The sequence below is a fragment of the Zalophus californianus genome, chromosome 2 (assembly GCF_009762305.2).
Source record: "Zalophus californianus isolate mZalCal1 chromosome 2, mZalCal1.pri.v2, whole genome shotgun sequence".
NCBI classification, from domain to species: Eukaryota; Metazoa; Chordata; class Mammalia; order Carnivora; family Otariidae; genus Zalophus; species Zalophus californianus.
In genome coordinates this window covers 175,480,476-175,497,385 of record NC_045596.1, presented here as the reverse complement: position 1 = coordinate 175,497,385, position 16,910 = coordinate 175,480,476, and the positions used below count along the sequence as shown (strand labels likewise).

General features: G+C 44.2%; 2 protein-coding genes across 4 annotated transcripts in view; one reads left to right on the top strand and one right to left on the bottom strand.

The window, feature by feature from the left end:
- Window positions 1–1,175: 1,175 nt before the first annotated feature.
- MBOAT4 (membrane bound O-acyltransferase domain containing 4) lies at window positions 1,176–12,688 on the bottom strand. Of its 3 annotated transcripts, none has more exons than XM_027597504.2 (3): window positions 12,362–12,688; window positions 4,958–5,089; window positions 1,176–2,709 (listed from the first exon to the last, which is right to left on the bottom strand). In XM_027597504.2, the coding sequence occupies exons 2-3, from the start codon at window positions 5,041–5,043 to the stop codon at window positions 1,746–1,748; spliced, it is 1,050 nt and encodes a 349-aa protein (XP_027453305.1). In that variant the 5' UTR covers window positions 5,044–5,089; window positions 12,362–12,688; the 3' UTR covers window positions 1,176–1,745. The 3 variants fall into 3 exon arrangements, with proteins under 3 accessions (XP_027453305.1, XP_027453303.1, XP_027453306.1); XM_027597502.2 differs by lacking the exon at window positions 4,958–5,089 and adding an exon at window positions 4,865–4,938 and having other exon boundaries at window positions 12,362–12,600; XM_027597505.1 differs by lacking the exon at window positions 12,362–12,688 and adding an exon at window positions 8,046–8,200 and having other exon boundaries at window positions 4,865–5,089.
- Window positions 12,683–16,910, top strand: part of DCTN6 (dynactin subunit 6) — a 24,264-nt gene continuing 20,036 nt past the window's right edge. The window contains exon 1 of the mRNA XM_027597506.1: window positions 12,683–12,775. Coding sequence (XP_027453307.1) covers window positions 12,753–12,775 — 23 coding nt within the window. The 5' untranslated portion in view covers window positions 12,683–12,752. The remainder of the gene's footprint in view (window positions 12,776–16,910) is intronic.

Sequence of the window (16,910 nt, the reverse complement as noted above, 5' to 3'; positions counted from 1 at the left end):
GGCCCTCACTGCTTGCTGTGGTATGTTCTGTGTGTGAAGATTGAGCTGTTTGTTTGCCTTCGTGTCAGTGAGTGATATTGACATAACTTTCTAAGTGATCCATCACTTCTTAGTATTATCTTTGTCAACTTTTAAAAGATTAGAAGCCCACTTGCAATTTTATATTTTGAAAAGAATGCAGATGGCTGGTTTTGGAAGATTTGATGCTCCTCCCATGCTTCCTGCAGTGGGATAGATGGGGTAAGCGGATGATTTTAAGCGGGACACAAAGAAACATTTTGTATGTGTTTCTTTTAGTGAGTGTGATAGTGAAATATAGTTAACCCACTAAACTCAATTTTCAGCAATGCCATTGCTTAGAAAGAGGGTAAGTTTTAAAAGTAAGCTGAGCTAAAGTTAATTTAAAGAAAACCTCTAATTATGGGGCACCTGGGTGGCTCAGTCGGTTGAGCTTCTGCCTTCGGCTCAGGTCATGATCCCAGGGTCCTGGGATCGAGCCCCGCATTGGGCTCCCTGCTCGGCGGGGAGCCTGCTTCTCCCTCTCCCACCCCTGCTGCTTGTGTTCTCTCTCTGTCAAATAAATAAAATCTTGAAAAAGAGAGAGAGAGAGGGAGAGAAACTGTAATTATGTGACCAGCTGGGAGGTGGGCAGAGGCGCTGTGACAGTGACCATGAGATGACATAGCTTTGCTACCACTCAGCGGTCTTCACAGCTTTCTCTTGGGGCCCTCACAGAGGAAGAAACAGAGTTATTTAGGCTATGCCAAGAAAAGGGAACCAGGCCCTCAATATCATACTAAAATAGGGTTTACTTCTTGTTTTTGGCCTCTGTGTGTGACATGGGTCGGTTTTGTGCTTAACTATTATGTAAGTGGTTATCACCAGTCAGCCAGATCTTCAGTTTAACAACATTTTTGGAGATAATAGCAGCTTTTCCATTTTGAGACCAAAATTTTCAAATTACCTGTAGATGAGGATGAGTCTGTAGTTCGTGTAGGAAACCAATACAATAATCTGATTTAAAGGTGTTTTTTTTTTAAGATTTTATTTATTTGACAGAGACACAGCGAGAGAGGGAACACAAGCAGGGGGAGTGGGAGAGGGAGAAGCAGGCTTCCTGCTGAGCAGGGAGCCCAATGCGGGGCTCAATCCCAGGACCCCGGGATTATGACCTGAGCTGAAGGCAGACACTTAATGACTGAACCACCCAGGCGCCCCTAGACAGTTTTTTTTAAGTCATTTCTACACCCAACATGGGGCTAGAATTCATGACCCCAGGATCAAGAGTTACATGCTCTCCCGAGTGAGCCAGCCACGGTGCCCCTGGTTTAGGTTTTTGTTTTTGTTGTTTTTGTCTTGCTAAACTCGCAGTCCAGGATGAAGTGGACATGTTGGAGACTCAGTGTTTGGATGTCCATGTGTTTACCATTTGCCATTTGGTTGGCAGTACCTTATGCTTTTACCTATCACCTTACTTTGCTTCCACCTAAACTATAAGCCCTAAGGGAAGAAACCATGTCTTTGTCTTTGTCTTTTTTTTTTTTTTGAATCTTCAATACGAGTATAATAGTTTGTGAAAGTAGATACACAAATTTCTATGGGCAGACATCAGATATATACATCCAATACTTGAAAAAAACAACTTCTAGTATGGAAAAGTTCAAGCATAGCCATCATCAACACACCATCTGGCATTTTCTAACCTCTATTTCATGGATGTATAAGATGAAGGCTGGGGAAAGATATCAGTTAAATGTATGCTTTCTCTTTCCTAACAGAAAAAGCAAAATACAATACACCAGGGGGAAGACACTGTTGTAAGAATTACACAGCAACCAGAGAGAGGAGAGGCTCCTGGCCTCCACGGCCAGCATTATATAAGCAATGATGAGCTGGGTGTGGGCCCAGGTAAGGGTCCTATAGAGCAGTTGCATCGGCCAGGATCTGATAAACGAGCGGGCAAAGGTGTGAATCAGGTAATCAGCTTCCACCATCAGAGCCCAGCAGAGGAAACCAAACACCTGTCCTGGATGGAGTCCATGCCACCAGGCCGAGAAGGCGAACGTCTGCAGCAGGGGCCAGGCCCTGCCGTGCTGGAATACGAGGCGTCTGAGCCACCGTGCTGTGCTTTGGTTCCACTTTCTCGTGAACAGGGAAATCCTGTGGGTTGTTTCCAGGGTCCAGATGTCTGCATCAGGAATGTATCCCTCCTCACCAGGGCTCTGACCAAACCCCGGCCCAAAGCCCGCGGCATGGAGGAGGGCGTCATCCAGGATCCAGCAGGAGTAGTAGGTGAGTTTGAAGAGCCCGGCTGTGGACCACATGACACGGATGCACTGGAGTTGCCCGCAGTCAGTCAAACCTGCTCCTGCACTCACCACCTTCCCCAAGACCACCTTTAGGCACTCGAGGCCCAGGATCTGCAGACCTCTCCAGCTCAGAGCCCAGACAGAGTGCCTGGGACACAAATTGCTGGACCTTTGAACACGAGCCTGAAATTTCTGGAAGGAACATAGGGGGCCTCCTAGGAGAGCAGGAAAAAAGAGCAAGTAGCTGAAATAGGGCAGTGCCTTACATAGATGGTCAGACAACGAGCTCCTTTCCCTGATGCCTCTTGATGCTGCCTTCACTTTTCCCTCACAAATGTCCAGAGAGAGGGATGTGACCCTCTGGGTCAAGAGCATGAGGGAAGAAAGAGTGATGCAGAACCTGAAAGAGATTTATTTAAAATGTGAAAATGCTCCATATTTATTTCATCCCATTCCAGTCCCTCACACATGACCCCACAGCGAACAGCCACTCTGAACGATGGAGACTAATGTCCTGCCCCCACAAAGACTCTTGGATTAATTCACACCACAGGCTACTCTGGGCAGGATCAAAAGGTAAATGGGGAAATGAATCATTAGGCAACTAAAAGAATGTCAAATATTGTGGGGGAAATATTGTTAGGATATTTCTAAGAACAGCTTCTATTAGAATCAGGGACCTGGGAGAAATTTGCCATGGAAGGAACAAAAATTTAGTACTGAAGAGACTATAGGAAGGCGAAGATTTTAAATATGAACCGGTCCCTGTCAGTAAGATTCTGTAGGCTTTGGGATCTGTGCTCAGGAACGGTGAGTCAAGCTTGGGGTTCAGGGTGTGCACTGAGTCATTAGCAATTTGAGGTGTGTTCTTAACCAATCACCTGAACTGCTTCTGCTTCAGTGTCACAAGGTAGAAGAGATCCTGCTGGCAAGGTTATTATGGAGAAGATTGATGAAAATTATATGATGTTCTCTACAATCAGGAACGCTGTCCTATGGAGAGAAAATGGCAGTGTTTCCCACATGCCCACAGTTTCTGTGAGTCTGAGGATTTAAGGATAACTGACCTCCTCACGTGACTTAACCAAACAGTGAGCCAAGTAGCCTCCGAATACCACCAACCCCTGTTCGTACACCTGCTGTTGCGGGCTGATTGTGTTTCCCCCCAGTTTCATACATTGAAGCCCTAACCCCCAGTACCTCAGAATGTGACTGTATTTGGAGATAGGGTGATTAAGTTAAAATGAGGTCACTGGGGTGAACCCTAATCCAATATGACTGTCGTCCTTATAAGAAGAGATTAGGACACAGACACACACATAGGGAAGACCAGGTGAGGACACAGGGAAAGACAACCAACTACAGCCAAGGAGAGAGGCCTCGGAAGAAGCTGAACCTGCCAACACCTTGATCTTGAACTTCCAGCCTCCAGAGGAAGTAAATATCTGTTGTGTGAGCCACCTCATCTTCGGTACTTTGTTATGACCGTCAGAGCAAACTAATACATCTTCCCATTTCAGCTCTGGCTCAGTCTTCTTCCCATTCACCAGATCCTGTTCAGCTTGCTCCTCCAGCCCCTATCAAGTCCCAGCTTCTTAATGAAATCCTAATTCACCACACCCCAGTCAGTACTCCCCACCCCCTACCACCTGCCCTCTTGCCTCTTCTTCCAAGAAGCAAACCCTAAAGCCTTGGGTGAACACAGTGAGGATAAAGAAAAGGATTCTGGGTGTGGCAGGGATGGCAGAATAAGTGAACCAATGGCAAACTAGAATCAGAGGGGACCCGCCTTGACAGGTCACAGCCCCTGTTCTCTGAGTGACCACAGACCCACACCAATTGTGGTAATGGAGGAAGCCAGGGACCACAGGCCTCAAGATTGCAGAGATACCTGTTCTCCCCTAATCTGGGTGATCTCACTGCCTCATGAAAACACTTCTCTAGACTGTAATTAGTGCCTGATTCTGTTTCCTAGACTGGGTCACTACCCTTCTTCTGGGAGGAGGGAACAGCTGAGTCTCAATGAAAGCAAAACCCTTGCATAGCACCTTCCATAGGAAGGCAGAGAAGGTTTACAGTGGATTTTTACCTTCCCAGTCCTGCTGAAGGGGAGGAGAGGATACTGGCTGTGTGTCTAAACCACCCACTCTGAGTTGAGCAAACTGTGCTTAGTCACTTCTGGGACCTCATCCGTGGGCCCTGGGACTCCTGGTTCAATGCCCTTTTCAAGTACAATGATAAATACAGCAAAGTGCCAGGCACTGTGTGACATGGGCAACACATGGTATTTATAGTCATATAATTACATTATGTTAATTATCTCAAACTTAAGAGTCTCATAAGACTGGTTATTCTTATACACACACATATACATATACACATACGCACACACTGGTTTTTTTTTTTTTTTTAGGAAACTGAGGCTGAGAGGTTAAATGAGTTGCTTAAGGTCACACAGCTCCAATGTGCAAGAATTCGGATTCAAACTCACTTCCACCATGGTGCAAGCAAAGCCTTGGCTGGGTTAGTACAGCCAAGTGAATAGGCTGCTTTACCTCGTGGAAGCACGTTCTTGCAGATAGTATTCCGTATAGTGCAGCCCCAGGTGACACAGCGTCTGCCAGCTCATCTGAAAGAAGAAAGCCCACCTGTGGACATCCCGTGGGCCAAGCCAGGCAATCAGAACCGCGGCCCACAGAGCGGGGGTGAGGACAAGCACAGCGAAGGAACCCATGGCAGCCAAGGCCAGGGCCCCCCCTCCAGCCAGGAGAAAGAGGTACCTAAAAGAGAAAGGACAAGTGTGAGACCGAACTGGTGTGACAAAATATTCACTTCAGATGTCATTCTGGATAATCCAATGGAGGTGAACCCCACATACCGCCTGAAGAAGCCATACTGTTATCACCCCAAAGTCTTCCTTTTGTTTTTCTGAAGGAAAGAACCCGAGGGAGAAAAAGCCAGAGTCCATTTGAAAACGACTATCTCAGGAGACAACTTTTTAAAAAAGATCTTATTTATTTATTTGACACACAGAGAGAGAGCATGAGTAGGAGGGGTGGAGCAAGGGCAAAGGGAGAAGCAGAATCCCCGCTGAGCAGGGAGCCCGATGCTGGGCTCGATCCCAGGACCCCGGGATCATGACCTAAGCCGAAAGCAGACACTTGACCCACTGAGCCACCCAGGGACCCCTCAGGAGATGAATTTTGATTCCTACCTTAGTGATCCTGGGAACCTGTCTTTGATGTCCACCACTCAAGTGGGAACAACACCTCTGACAATCCTGTGGGTGATAGCTCTAGAGGTTTCCTGGTGGGGACATCTTAAAAATCTAGTGGCTTACTGCCTGAATGAAAAGTGTTGTAAACCGAGTGTCGAGGATCTAGGAGAGCTCTCTAGACATTGCCTCATCGAGATGAGCCTCTCCTTTTCACTGGGTTGCACTGCCCTGAACCATTCCAGAGACAGTGGGAAAGGGGATTCCGTCTCTCTAAGTGTTTGAAAACTCAATTAGAAAACCTTTATATGCTCTTAATCCTCTCGACTGCACTTTCAGATCTTATGAGTTGGTGGTTTTTTCCATGTTGTTAGAGACCCACATCAGTGGTTTGTGTAAACTACCTCCCTTGGAAGCCGGCAGATGCCCTGAGGATGTGCAGAGACCTGGGAAATTTCACATGATAAGGACTCAGTTCTTCTTTCCACTTGAACTCATGGCCCCACGATCCAGAGTCACATGCCTTCCCAAAGGAGTCAGCCGGGTGCCCCTGTTTGTTTTCATTGGTGCCAAATTAATAAATCTGAATGGAGAGGTGTGAAAATAGGTACTGACTAGTCAGGGATAGGAAAATAGAGTCAAAGCGGCCTATGTTTTCTTGACCATCAGAGGGTACATATCCTGGCTCTGTGGCACAGTGACACACACACACATGGGTGAGAAAGTCTTTCTTGGGAGCAACTGGTAGGTGCTCCAGTGTGAGAAGCTCTATCACACAGGCCTGGGCCATTCCTGTGCTTCTCTTTGAGCTAACCCACCCCAATTAACACTGTGGCCCAAGACTTTACTTCCTTGCCATGGAAAAATGAGAGGAACGGGTATTCCTTACACTGTGAAGCCTAAAGTGGCAACTGCCCTAAGGCTTTGTCAACATTAAAATGTCTACATATGTACAATGCAGGTTACATGATACATTGAGTGCTTATTTTATTCTAGGCATTGTGCTAATAATCCCTGTATAAGAAATATCTTTATGTAATCCTTAAAATAACCCCACGAGATAGGCAGTATTATTTCCATTTCATGGATTAACTTGGAGAAAATTTATTCACATACACAAGGACAACTCAGGAAGGGAGGGACCCAGGACCCACCAGGCTGTCTCCAAAGCCAACAATCTTACCACAATGGGAATTAACCTTTGTTTTTGCACTTGTTTTGCTTTATTATTTGTGATTCTTTCTCATTAGGAAACTTTTTTACCATGCCCCCCCCCCCCATTGCCCCTATCTCCTAAATGAAGGTAAGGGCCATCAACCAGTTGTGAACGTGTAATAACATACCACAGTTCAGTCAAACTCAGAAATTCTAACTGATAATTAGATACAGCTGGATTTTACTTAAAAATCAATGTATAAAAATCTTAATTTCTAAAATAAGTGAATCATTAGGAGGTAGACTTCTGGCAACGGATTTTCATTTTACAAAAGGATATTCCACAAACTTCTTTAAAAACAGGGACTGTCTCAGGGGGCCTGGGTGGCTCACTTGGTTAAGCGTTGGACTCTTGGTTTCGGCTCAGGTCTGATCCCAGGGTTTTGAGATCAAGCCCCGTGTCAGGCTCTGAGCTCAGCACAGAGTCAGCTTGTTTTTCTCTCTCCTTCTCCCTCTGCCCCTCCCCCCTGCTCTCTCTCTCTCTCTCTCTCTCTCTCTAAAATAAAGTAAGATAAAATTTTTTTTAAAGATTTTATTTATTTATTTGACAGAGAGAGACACAGCGAGAGGGAACACAAGCAGGGGGAGAGGGAGACGGAGAAGCAGGCTTCCCGCAGAGCCGGGAGCCCGATGCAAGGCTCGATCCCAGGACCCTGAGATCATGACCTGAGCCGAAGGCAGATGCTTAACAACTGAGCCACCCAGGCGCCTCAATAAAATAAATCTTTAAAACAAAAAACAAGGACTGTCTCTCGTGTATAGAATCTATTAGCTAAATCTAAAATTTCAATCAAGTTGTCAAATCTCTAGGGACAATAATTTTTAAACCCTAGATTGAGATATAGCTAATCTAACATAATTTGTTTTGACTTAATTCCATTTCTCTGAGAAACGATACAAGGCATTTAAAAAATCAGTTATATATTTAACAAAATTTAATTTTATTGAAAATGATAAAATTCCATGAAATTAGGACTGTTCAAGAACATGTAGGACATATGGTGGGGGTACAGATATATCTGGGGAATTCCTGTACCATCTCAACAGCTATCTCTCCCCAGACTTTATTTTTATTCTTTTCCCATTTAATGGGAAACTTTGAGTCAATGGAGTCATGATGTCAATTTCCAGTCGCATTTCACTCTATTAGAGATACTCATGACCAATCAATAATCAGTGGTAGTGATAATCACTTAAAAACAACCGTATAATTAATTATTTAATCTTCATGTCTACAGGCCGATCCATGCTTTTTGACCTACTATGGTATTCATAGATGTAAGAGCAAAATGAGCCCTTAAACCTACCTGGCATGGGTGGAAAATGAATCCAGGACGCAGAGATAATTAAACAGAAGTGCAAAAGGAAAAGCAGCCCCTTGATAAAGTGATACAGGATGGAGGAAGAACCCCTGAAGCCAATCCATTGTGAACTGGAACAAAGACACTGTTCTTTCTAGAGTCCTCAACTGGTGCCTTCCTGTAAGAGACGCCTCAACCAGGCTCTCTTTGATCTTTTTATATGGCTCAGGAAGGCCTGGGTGAGTAAAGAACAAACAAAAGCACCAGCCAGAAGCTGCATAAAAGTTGGCTTTCTGATAAAGGGAAGTGCGCTATAGAAACCAAAACACATTCTGGTGTTCTATTAAGAATGTACGGAAAACATTGCTTTCAGAAGTTCTCATTTCGTTTAGTTTACATACTGCATTATTTGCCTTTCCAGTCATCTGATTGTCATATTTTCTTCACTAAGTTAATGAAAAATCTCATTTTCCAGTTGTGGACAGATAACCAGCCAGCTGGGGAGGGCGAGCGAGGACGTGAGCATGAGGAAGGGAGGCAGGTTCTCAAAGAGCAGGAAGATTCCTCCTCCCAACCACTTCCTTATGCTATTTCTTTATCTTTTTTTTTTCATAGTACCTATCACCACCTCTTCTGTATTTTTCAATTAGTTTATTGTCTGTCCCCTGCTACAATGTGAGCTCTACAAGGGAGGAACTTTGTTTTGTTTATTGCTGTATCCCCCTACACATAGAACAGTGTTGGGCGTATGCTATGTAATCAGTAAATACCTGTTAAACTTTACAAGGTTTTAAGGAAGTGAAGCGTAGAGAAGAACATTTAAGGAGAAGCTTTTCTTCGGAGTGTGGACAAGAAATACAAGAGACACTGCCTAGAAGCAAGAAAAGAACAGGCCATCTCTTGGCTGGTAGAGTCCATCTACTGAGCGCAGAGTATTACAGTGATGTACCTGACTGGCCATTTCTCATCTTTGAAGACACACCAAGAGCAAGCAGCCTTAAATAAAGGACAGGAGAGTAGAGCCTGATACAAAAGCATCCTAAGGACAAGGACCATTTCTTAATGAGAGAGAGCTCTGCAAAGAAGAAAAAGCAGAGAATCTCTTATTAATTAGGGGACTCTGAGCTAAATCCCTTTTCTCGGAGACTGAGTCCTTTGATAAAAAAAAAATTAGATATAATAATGCCCGTCTCAACAGAATGGTTATGAGGATTAGATAAGGTATGGAAAGGCATGGAGCCTAAAGCTGGTTGTTAAATGTAGTTGAAAGTAAAACAGTTGGATAACAATAAAAATGGTAGCATTATTGGGCTACCATTTTATGATAGACTGGTGCCAAGCACTAGGAATATAAAGATGAATAAGACATGGCCCCTGCCTTCAAGCAGCTCTCAATCTATGAGGGAGATGGAAATGGCAACGAATACTTTCATCAAAGAATGACAGGTGCAGTATACCATGGGTATCCTGTAGTGGGTAAATCAAGAAGCAATTATCTGCAGCGCTTAAATTGGCTCTGGAAGGAGGTTTCCAAACAGATGGACAGCTTATTCCAGGCCACAGGTGGCACAAAGATCTGGATGAACAGTAGAACAATGAATAAGCTCACACAATATTGAACATATTAAAATGTAATCACATCCCTCATTAAATTTAACTTAAGTACAGAGGAATTGAGTTGCAGTTAATTTGTTAGGAAAAAAAGTTATGCTTTGGGGCACCTGGATGGCTCAGTCTTAAGTGTCTGCCTTTGGCTCAGGTCATGATCCCAGGGTCCTGGGATAGAGTCCCACATCTGGCTCCTTGCTCAGCGGGGAGCCTGCCACTCCCCCTGCTTGTGCTGTCTCTCTGTGTCAAATAAATAAAAATCTTAAAAAATAAAAAGGTTATGCTTTTTGTCTTTGAATTAAATATTTTTTAATTTTTAAAAATTTAAAAATTTATTTATTTGTCAGAGAGAGGGAGAGAGAGAGGGCACAGCAGGAATTTATTAATTCCTACTTGTACTTTTTGTTTTGGAATCAGTACATTTTTAAAAAAGATTTTATTAGGGAGAGTGTGTGCACATGTGCAGTGGGGAGGGGCAGAGGGAGAGTGGGAGGGGGAAGCAGTCTTCCCACTGAGCAGGGAGCTGCACTCTGGGGCTCTGGGGCTCAATCCCAGGACCCTGGGATGATGACCTGAGCCCAAGGCAGACACATAACCTACTGAGCCACCCAGGTGCCCCTGGAATCAATACATTTTATTTTCAGGTCTCAAACAGTTTGTAGGTCCCTAAAAAGCTATGGGCACTAGACACTGTACCTAATGTTGATAAAATGATCCTTCTTATCAGCATGCTGTGATGGTTAATTATTGTATCAACTCAGGCTATCCTGCTGTTGTTTGGTCAAACACCAATCTAGTAGTTCCTGTAAAGTTTTTTTGTTTTTGTTTTTACATTTAAATCAATACTTAGAGTAAAACAGATTACAATCCAAAATGTGGCTGCACCTCTTCCAATCAGTTGAAGTCCCTAAGAACAAAGACTGAGGCTCCTAAAGAAGCAGCAATTCTACCTCCAGATGGGGTCAGAGAAACCCTGAGTTTCCAGTGTGTGGATTTTGGATTCGAGACTGCAACATCAACTCTTCCCTGAATTTCCAGCCCATGGGTCTACTTGTACAAATTTCAGGTTTGCCAGCCCCCGTAATCACATAAGCCAATTCCTAAAATAAATTGTGTGTGTGTGTGTGTGTGTGTGTGTGTGTGTGTGTGTGTGTGTGTGTGATCTCCCATGCTTGTGTTTCTCTGGAGAACTCTGATACACATGCCCTAGAAGTCTTTCAAATTAATTTAGACAGAAATTGCTTGAAAACGAGTAAGTGCTTATATGCTTGGGGACAAAAGAATGTTCTCAATTCATCCATATATTTATTCAATAATTCTTTTTGAGTTATCAACTATGTGTCAGGTGCTGTGGTCAGTATTGAATAAAGAGTGGGGACAAATTCATGTGGCTACTTTCATGGAACTTAGTCTTTGGGGGAGATAGTAAGATAAAAAATTACAACTGCTGAATGGTCCCTTTTTTCTTAAGTAAACTCCAATCCCAAGATCAGGAGTCACGTGCTCTATCGACTGAGCCAACCAGGTACCTGAATGAGGGGTCCTCTTCTTATCCCATGGAGAAAACCAAAAGTACAGCAAAAATGACCTATTTCTGATTGGATGGTCAGAGGTTTCTCTGAGTGTGATGGTTAGTTTAGTTTTTTCTATCAACTTAGCTAGGCTACGGTTCCCAGCCATTCAATCAAACACCAATGTAAGTGATGTTTTGAAGGTATTTTATAGGTGTGATTAAAGTCTATAACCAGTTGACTTTAAAGAAGGGAGATTATTCTAGATAATCTGGGTGGGGCTGATCCAATAAGTTAAAAGGCTTTAAGAGCAAAGCTGGAGCTTTCCTGAAGATACTCCGCCTATATAGACAGCAGCTTCACCGCATGCATGAGAGTTCCAGCCTGCCCTACAGACTTCTGACTTGCCTAGCCAGCCCCCACAATCATGTAAGCCAATTCCTTGCAATAAACCTCTTAATTTATATCTCCTAGTGGTTCTGTTTCTCTGGCTGAACCCTGACTAATACACGGAGGATGGGTCATCTGAGACTTGAACCCTGGGGTGGGGGTGGGCAGGGCAGGTGGAAGCGGACTGGGGCAGAGAGTCAGGTTGGCTTCATGGAGGATGAAAGTGTGATCGGAGAGAGAGGAAGAGGAACACGACAATAAGGGAGAGAGAAGTAGGCAGGGGCTGGATCTAGCCCAGAAGTAGGCGATGGAAAAGAGTTTAGGAGTTTGGATTTTATAAAGAATGGGAAGTAAAATAACTGGATTGGTTTTTAAAGGGTGATTTTGGCTGCAGGAGAATTGCTTGGATGGGGGGTGGAGGGCAGGGATGGGGGTGTGACTTTAGAGGTCAAGGGTGGAGGGAGCCGACCACCCAGGAGAGATGGCGGCTGAGCTTACATTAGAGAGGTGGCAGAGTCTTGCCGGTGAATTATATGCACGGAGGTGAGGAAAGCCTAGGATGCCTATTGAGTTTCTAGCATGAGCATCTAGGTGAATGGTGGATCCCTTTACTGAGATGCAGATCAAAGCACCAACTGAGGGTGTAAATCAAAAACTCTCTTCTATACGTTTTAAGTTTGATACAACTTTGAGGCATCCAAGTGGAGATGCCAAGTAGGCAATGGAATAACCAAATATGAAGTTTGGTAAAGAGGACAGAACTAGAGATATTAACCTGAGAAAGCCGGCAGGTAGAAAGGTATTTAAACTTACGGGAATGCTGAGATCGCCCAGGAAGAGATGAGCTCCCCCTGAACAGAAAAGGGCGCAGGGGCCTGGCAGGAATCTTAAGGAGCAGAGACCGGAAAGCAGACTGAAAAAAAACGGTAGGGTATAAAGAGGTCGACATAATGCGTGCTGGATTGGGCTAAGCGGCTGTTTTAAATCCGAGTCTATTCGTCCGCGGGCTGCGCCAACCATCAGCCAGTGGCCACGTACGGCTGCCTCGCACCAGCCGCCTCGGGCAGGGAGAGGAGAAACCACTAGCCCCGGCAGGCCCCGCCCCCTCCCGATCCTGCCAGGCGCTCCAATCGCTTGTAGAGATCATCGCTGGATCCAGGCGGTTGTGTCGATCTCCGCTCCAATTGGAGACAGGGGCCAAACCATGGCGGAGAAGGCTCAAAAGAGGTGAGTCCGCTGTTTGAGAAAAGCCTATTTCTACACTCCGCAGGGGTGGAAAATCTGCTGTTGGGCGCCAGTGGTAGGGACTAAGATGGTGTCATCCCCGGTGCTCGGCCGGGCTGGTTCTTAAAGCCCAGACCTGGCGGCCCTGAGGGAGAAGGCGACGAAGTGGATCTGAGGGAGGATTGGGAAGGGATGTGGGATCGGTGCCAGGAAGGTTTTTGTTCTTCGATCCCGCCGCCCTCCTCTGCGACGCGCCGGCGCAGAAAGGGTCTCCGGAGGCTTTGCGCGGGAGCTTGGCGTCGCCCACTGCCCCGGGACACGGAGGGACACCCCCGCTCCCCCAAATCCTGCTGCGTTTTGTGCGGCTGGCCACTATCGGCGGCTTGTAGCCGCATCCTCCGCGGTGCTGGCCACACCCCAGTCCCCTCCTGCCCGTCGTGGGCGGTGTGTGTTTGTGCAAACGCGTCACTGTCGCAAACGCGTCACTGTCGCTCGTCTAAAGGGGGCCTGCGCCTGGACCAGAACTCTGTGAGACGGTCCGCTCGGCGTGGATAAGCTCCTTTGCAAGCGTGTGAGGACAGCGATGGTGGCGGCCCTTTCCAGCAGTCTTTTTTTTTTTTTTAAGATTTTATTTATTTGAGAGAGAGAGAATGAGAGAGAGCACGAGAGGGAAGAGGGTCAGAGGGAGAAGCAGACTCCCCGCTGAGCAGGGAGCCCGATGTGGGACTCGATCTGGGGACTCCGGGATCATGACCTGAGCCGAAGGCAGTCGCTTAACCAACTGAGCCACGCAGGCGCCCTCCAGCAGTCGTCCCTGCTGGAAACTGGTGGTGGAAAGGAACGGCTTGAGTGGGAGAAGTGTTTATGTTAACGATTTCCGAAAGCAACAGCGTTGAGCACCCTCTACTGACTCTTCTTTGAACAGGAAAACCGACAAATCTTGGTTCTGTTGTAATAAATTAAAATTTAGGGTTTTCTTCTATTGAGGCGGGTAACTAATCTTTTTTCATAAGCTGCAGAGGATCAGATCTACTATGAAAATTGTGTGCAGTATATAGTAGTGTACGGTGGAGATGATATTGTTGCCTTGTTATTTTAGTAGGTCCTCGGCTAAGCCTTTTCCTCCCAGCGGTCTGAGCGCCCCCTTGCCCCAGCCCCACGGAGATGTTTGGACCACGTTTATTTGGTCTAGTCGTGAATTTAATTATTTTATGCCTCAGGGAGAAGAAGGCTGATCGGGACACAAACTCTACCTGGGTCCTCTCCCTTAGGCATAAGACTGAACAGAGGGACACTTGGGAATCGCTCCTCTCCTCACTTGTCTAGGACAAGTTAAATGTTAGATAATGCTCTTTTCCTAAAAAATCATTGTGAGAGGGAGGCTGAGGAAATGGAAACCCCAAATAAGGTCTAAAACAGAGGCATTTTATAAAACCTAACTTATTTGACCAGGGCCTAATAAAATTGCATTATTTTAACACACACACCCACTCTAAATGAAAAGCATCAAAGGAATAGCATTTACAAATGGTGATGTGTTCAAGGACAGCATCATTCAGCTCTCACAGAAAAAATACCCAACATGTCAGGATGTTTCCAGGAAATTTTCAGCTAACAGAAAAGAAATGATTGGTGTTCCGATGATGCCCCAGGGACGAACTGTTTCAGGAAATTTCTAGTCTCTGGGCTTCAGTTTCCTCATCTATAAGATGAGAGGGTTGGGCCATTTCTGCTTTCTGTTCCATGGTACTAAAGTTTTTCTTGTACTGGGTACAAAGATTATATTTTTTCTGTGACTTCAGCAGAGTTAGACACATAACCCAGATGCATCATTTCTAGAATTTCATTAACTTGTGCCTTGTAGAAAGTCACTATATGTCAAAATGATGGAAACAGATGTAGCTGTGTCTGATCTCACAAGTATTTCTTGAAGATAGACTCAGGGATTATTAGTTTTTGTTTGGTATATATTCTTTTTACTTAGAGCTTTAAAAAATACTTGGCGGTAGGAAGGTTTGTTCACTGAAATTTGTAGGAGAAAATATTGTGTATGTCTCCTTTTTTTAGTTTTCCCTATCAGTAGGGAAGTTGGTGTGATTTAAGAAAAATATTTTTGGTGTTACTTTGCACTTGTATTAGGGAATATTTAGGGGGATTCTGGAATGTGAATGATGGAGAGACATGTTAAAGAGTTTGTACCCTGCTGACTCTCAGAGCTTTATTTCTGGTCTAGAACTCTCATGAGCTCTGTGTTTTCACTTACTTACTGGGTCTTTCTCTTGAATTTTCTGTGGACCATCAACCTAGGTTAATCTAAAATTTAACAAGATAACCTCATTTTTTTTCATGTCCTTACTTTTCTATGTACTGATGATTTTCTAATCTTCTAGCAGATATGCCAAATATCTAGTAATCATCGCATAATCTGTCTTCTTTTTTTCTTGGAGATCTTCCCCTTGAAACCCTCTATCATCTTTGTTCTCTGAGGCTGATACATGGCTGTTGTCCTGATAATTCCCCTCTGTCCTCACACACTGGGGCCTCTGTTTCTAGAATGTTGGCTTTCTTTTATTTAGCTTAGTACATCCTTCGGCATCTTCCTAATAAAGAGTACTTAAGAGATAATTTTTTTTTGTTAAGGTAGGTATGAAAATGTCTTCCATACTTGATTGCTAGTTTGGCTGGATAGGTAGCTCTAGTTTGAACATAGTTTTTGCTTAGCATTCTGTACGTATGGTGTTCTGGTCTTGTAGCCTCCAGTATTGCTATTGAGAACTCTGATGCCATTCTGATGATTTTAATCCCTGTGTGTGACTTTATTTTTGTTTTTTGTTTTGGTTTTTTTTTTTTTTGTTCTGAAAACTATAAGAATCTTTAGCATGGCATTCAGAAATTTTAAGATGATGTTACTTGGCATGGGTCCTTTGCATTTGCATCCCTTTAGAGTTGAGATTAATATCCTTTAGTAGTGGGAAGTTTTCTTGTATTATTCTGTAATTGTTTTTACCACAAATTCTTTTCTCTCTCCTTTTGAGATTTTCTTTTTTATTTTTTTTTTTCCTTAGAGGGAGAGAGCACAGTGGGAGGGGCAGAGACAAAGAGAGAGAAAAGCAGACTCCCTGCTGAGCTGGAGCCCAATGCAATGCGGGGCTCTATCCCAGGACCCATGAAATCATGACCTAAGCTGACCCAAGAGTTGGACGCTCAACTGACAGCACCACCCAGGCGCCCCTTGAGATTTCTTTTATTTGGATTCTCTAATTTTCTCATTTTTTTCTGTCCTATTTTCTTTTCTTTTTTCCATTTTGTTCTACTTTCTGGAAGAGCTCTTTTTTTTAACCTCACTCCTAGTGATTTCAATTTTTGGTCATGTTTTTAATCTCTAGGAGCCCTTTCTTAGACTTTGTTCCTTTTTCATAGACTTCTGTCTTGTTCTGTGCAGTAGTGTCTCTTATTTCTCTGAATTATAAGGTGTTTTTTTTTTTTAAGTTTTCTTTTACTACCTGAATTGTCTATGTTTCCTCAAACTATTTTTTCCCTCTTTGTTTTGCTTTTTTCCTTTTTAGTTGGAGGCTTTCCTGATTTATCTGATAATCTCTGGCTCTCGGTCCATAATTAAGAATGAGAACTAAACAACTGGAAGGGGAGCTGGTGGGCTAAACTAAACAACACAGGGAAAGGGGAGCTGGTGGACTCACTGTTGCTCTATCATCATTACCTCCCTCTGGGCCTGATGTCTCGAGTGCAGTTCCCACAGGGAGGAGCAAACTTTATTATAAAAAGATAGTTTTATCTTGCTTTTTATTGTTAGGGAGTATATAGTGTTCCAATAAGTTGATGATTATATTTTATTTCAGTACTCCTCCTCCCTGGTTTCATTATTCTAAATAACATTGCCAATTTGTGCATATATATTCCTCCTATTGAATTCTTTTTTTTTTTTTTAAGATTTTATTTATTTATTTGACAGAGAGAGACACAGTGAGAGAGGGAGCACAAGCAGGGGGAGTGGGAGAGGGAGAAGCAGGCTTCGCACGGAGCAGGGAGCCCAATGCAGGGCTCGATCCCAGGACCCTGGGATCATGACCTGAGCCGAAGGCAGATGCTTAACGACTGAGCCACCCAGGCGCCCCCCTCC

Excerpts from the sequence above, each read along its gene's own strand:
- MBOAT4 (XM_027597505.1), bottom strand. The coding sequence starts at position 8,164 with ATGGATTGGCTTCAGGGGTTCTTCCTCCATCCTGTATCACTTTATCAA. Across the intron at positions 5,090-8,045 it reads TCATTTTCCACCCATGCCAG|GTACCTCTTTCTCCTGGCTG; the intron begins GTAGGTTTAAGG and ends TTTCTCTTTTAG. Across the intron at positions 2,710-4,864 it reads CAAGAACGTGCTTCCACGAG|GTTCTGCATCACTCTTTCTT; the intron begins GTAAAGCAGCCT and ends AATCTCTTTCAG.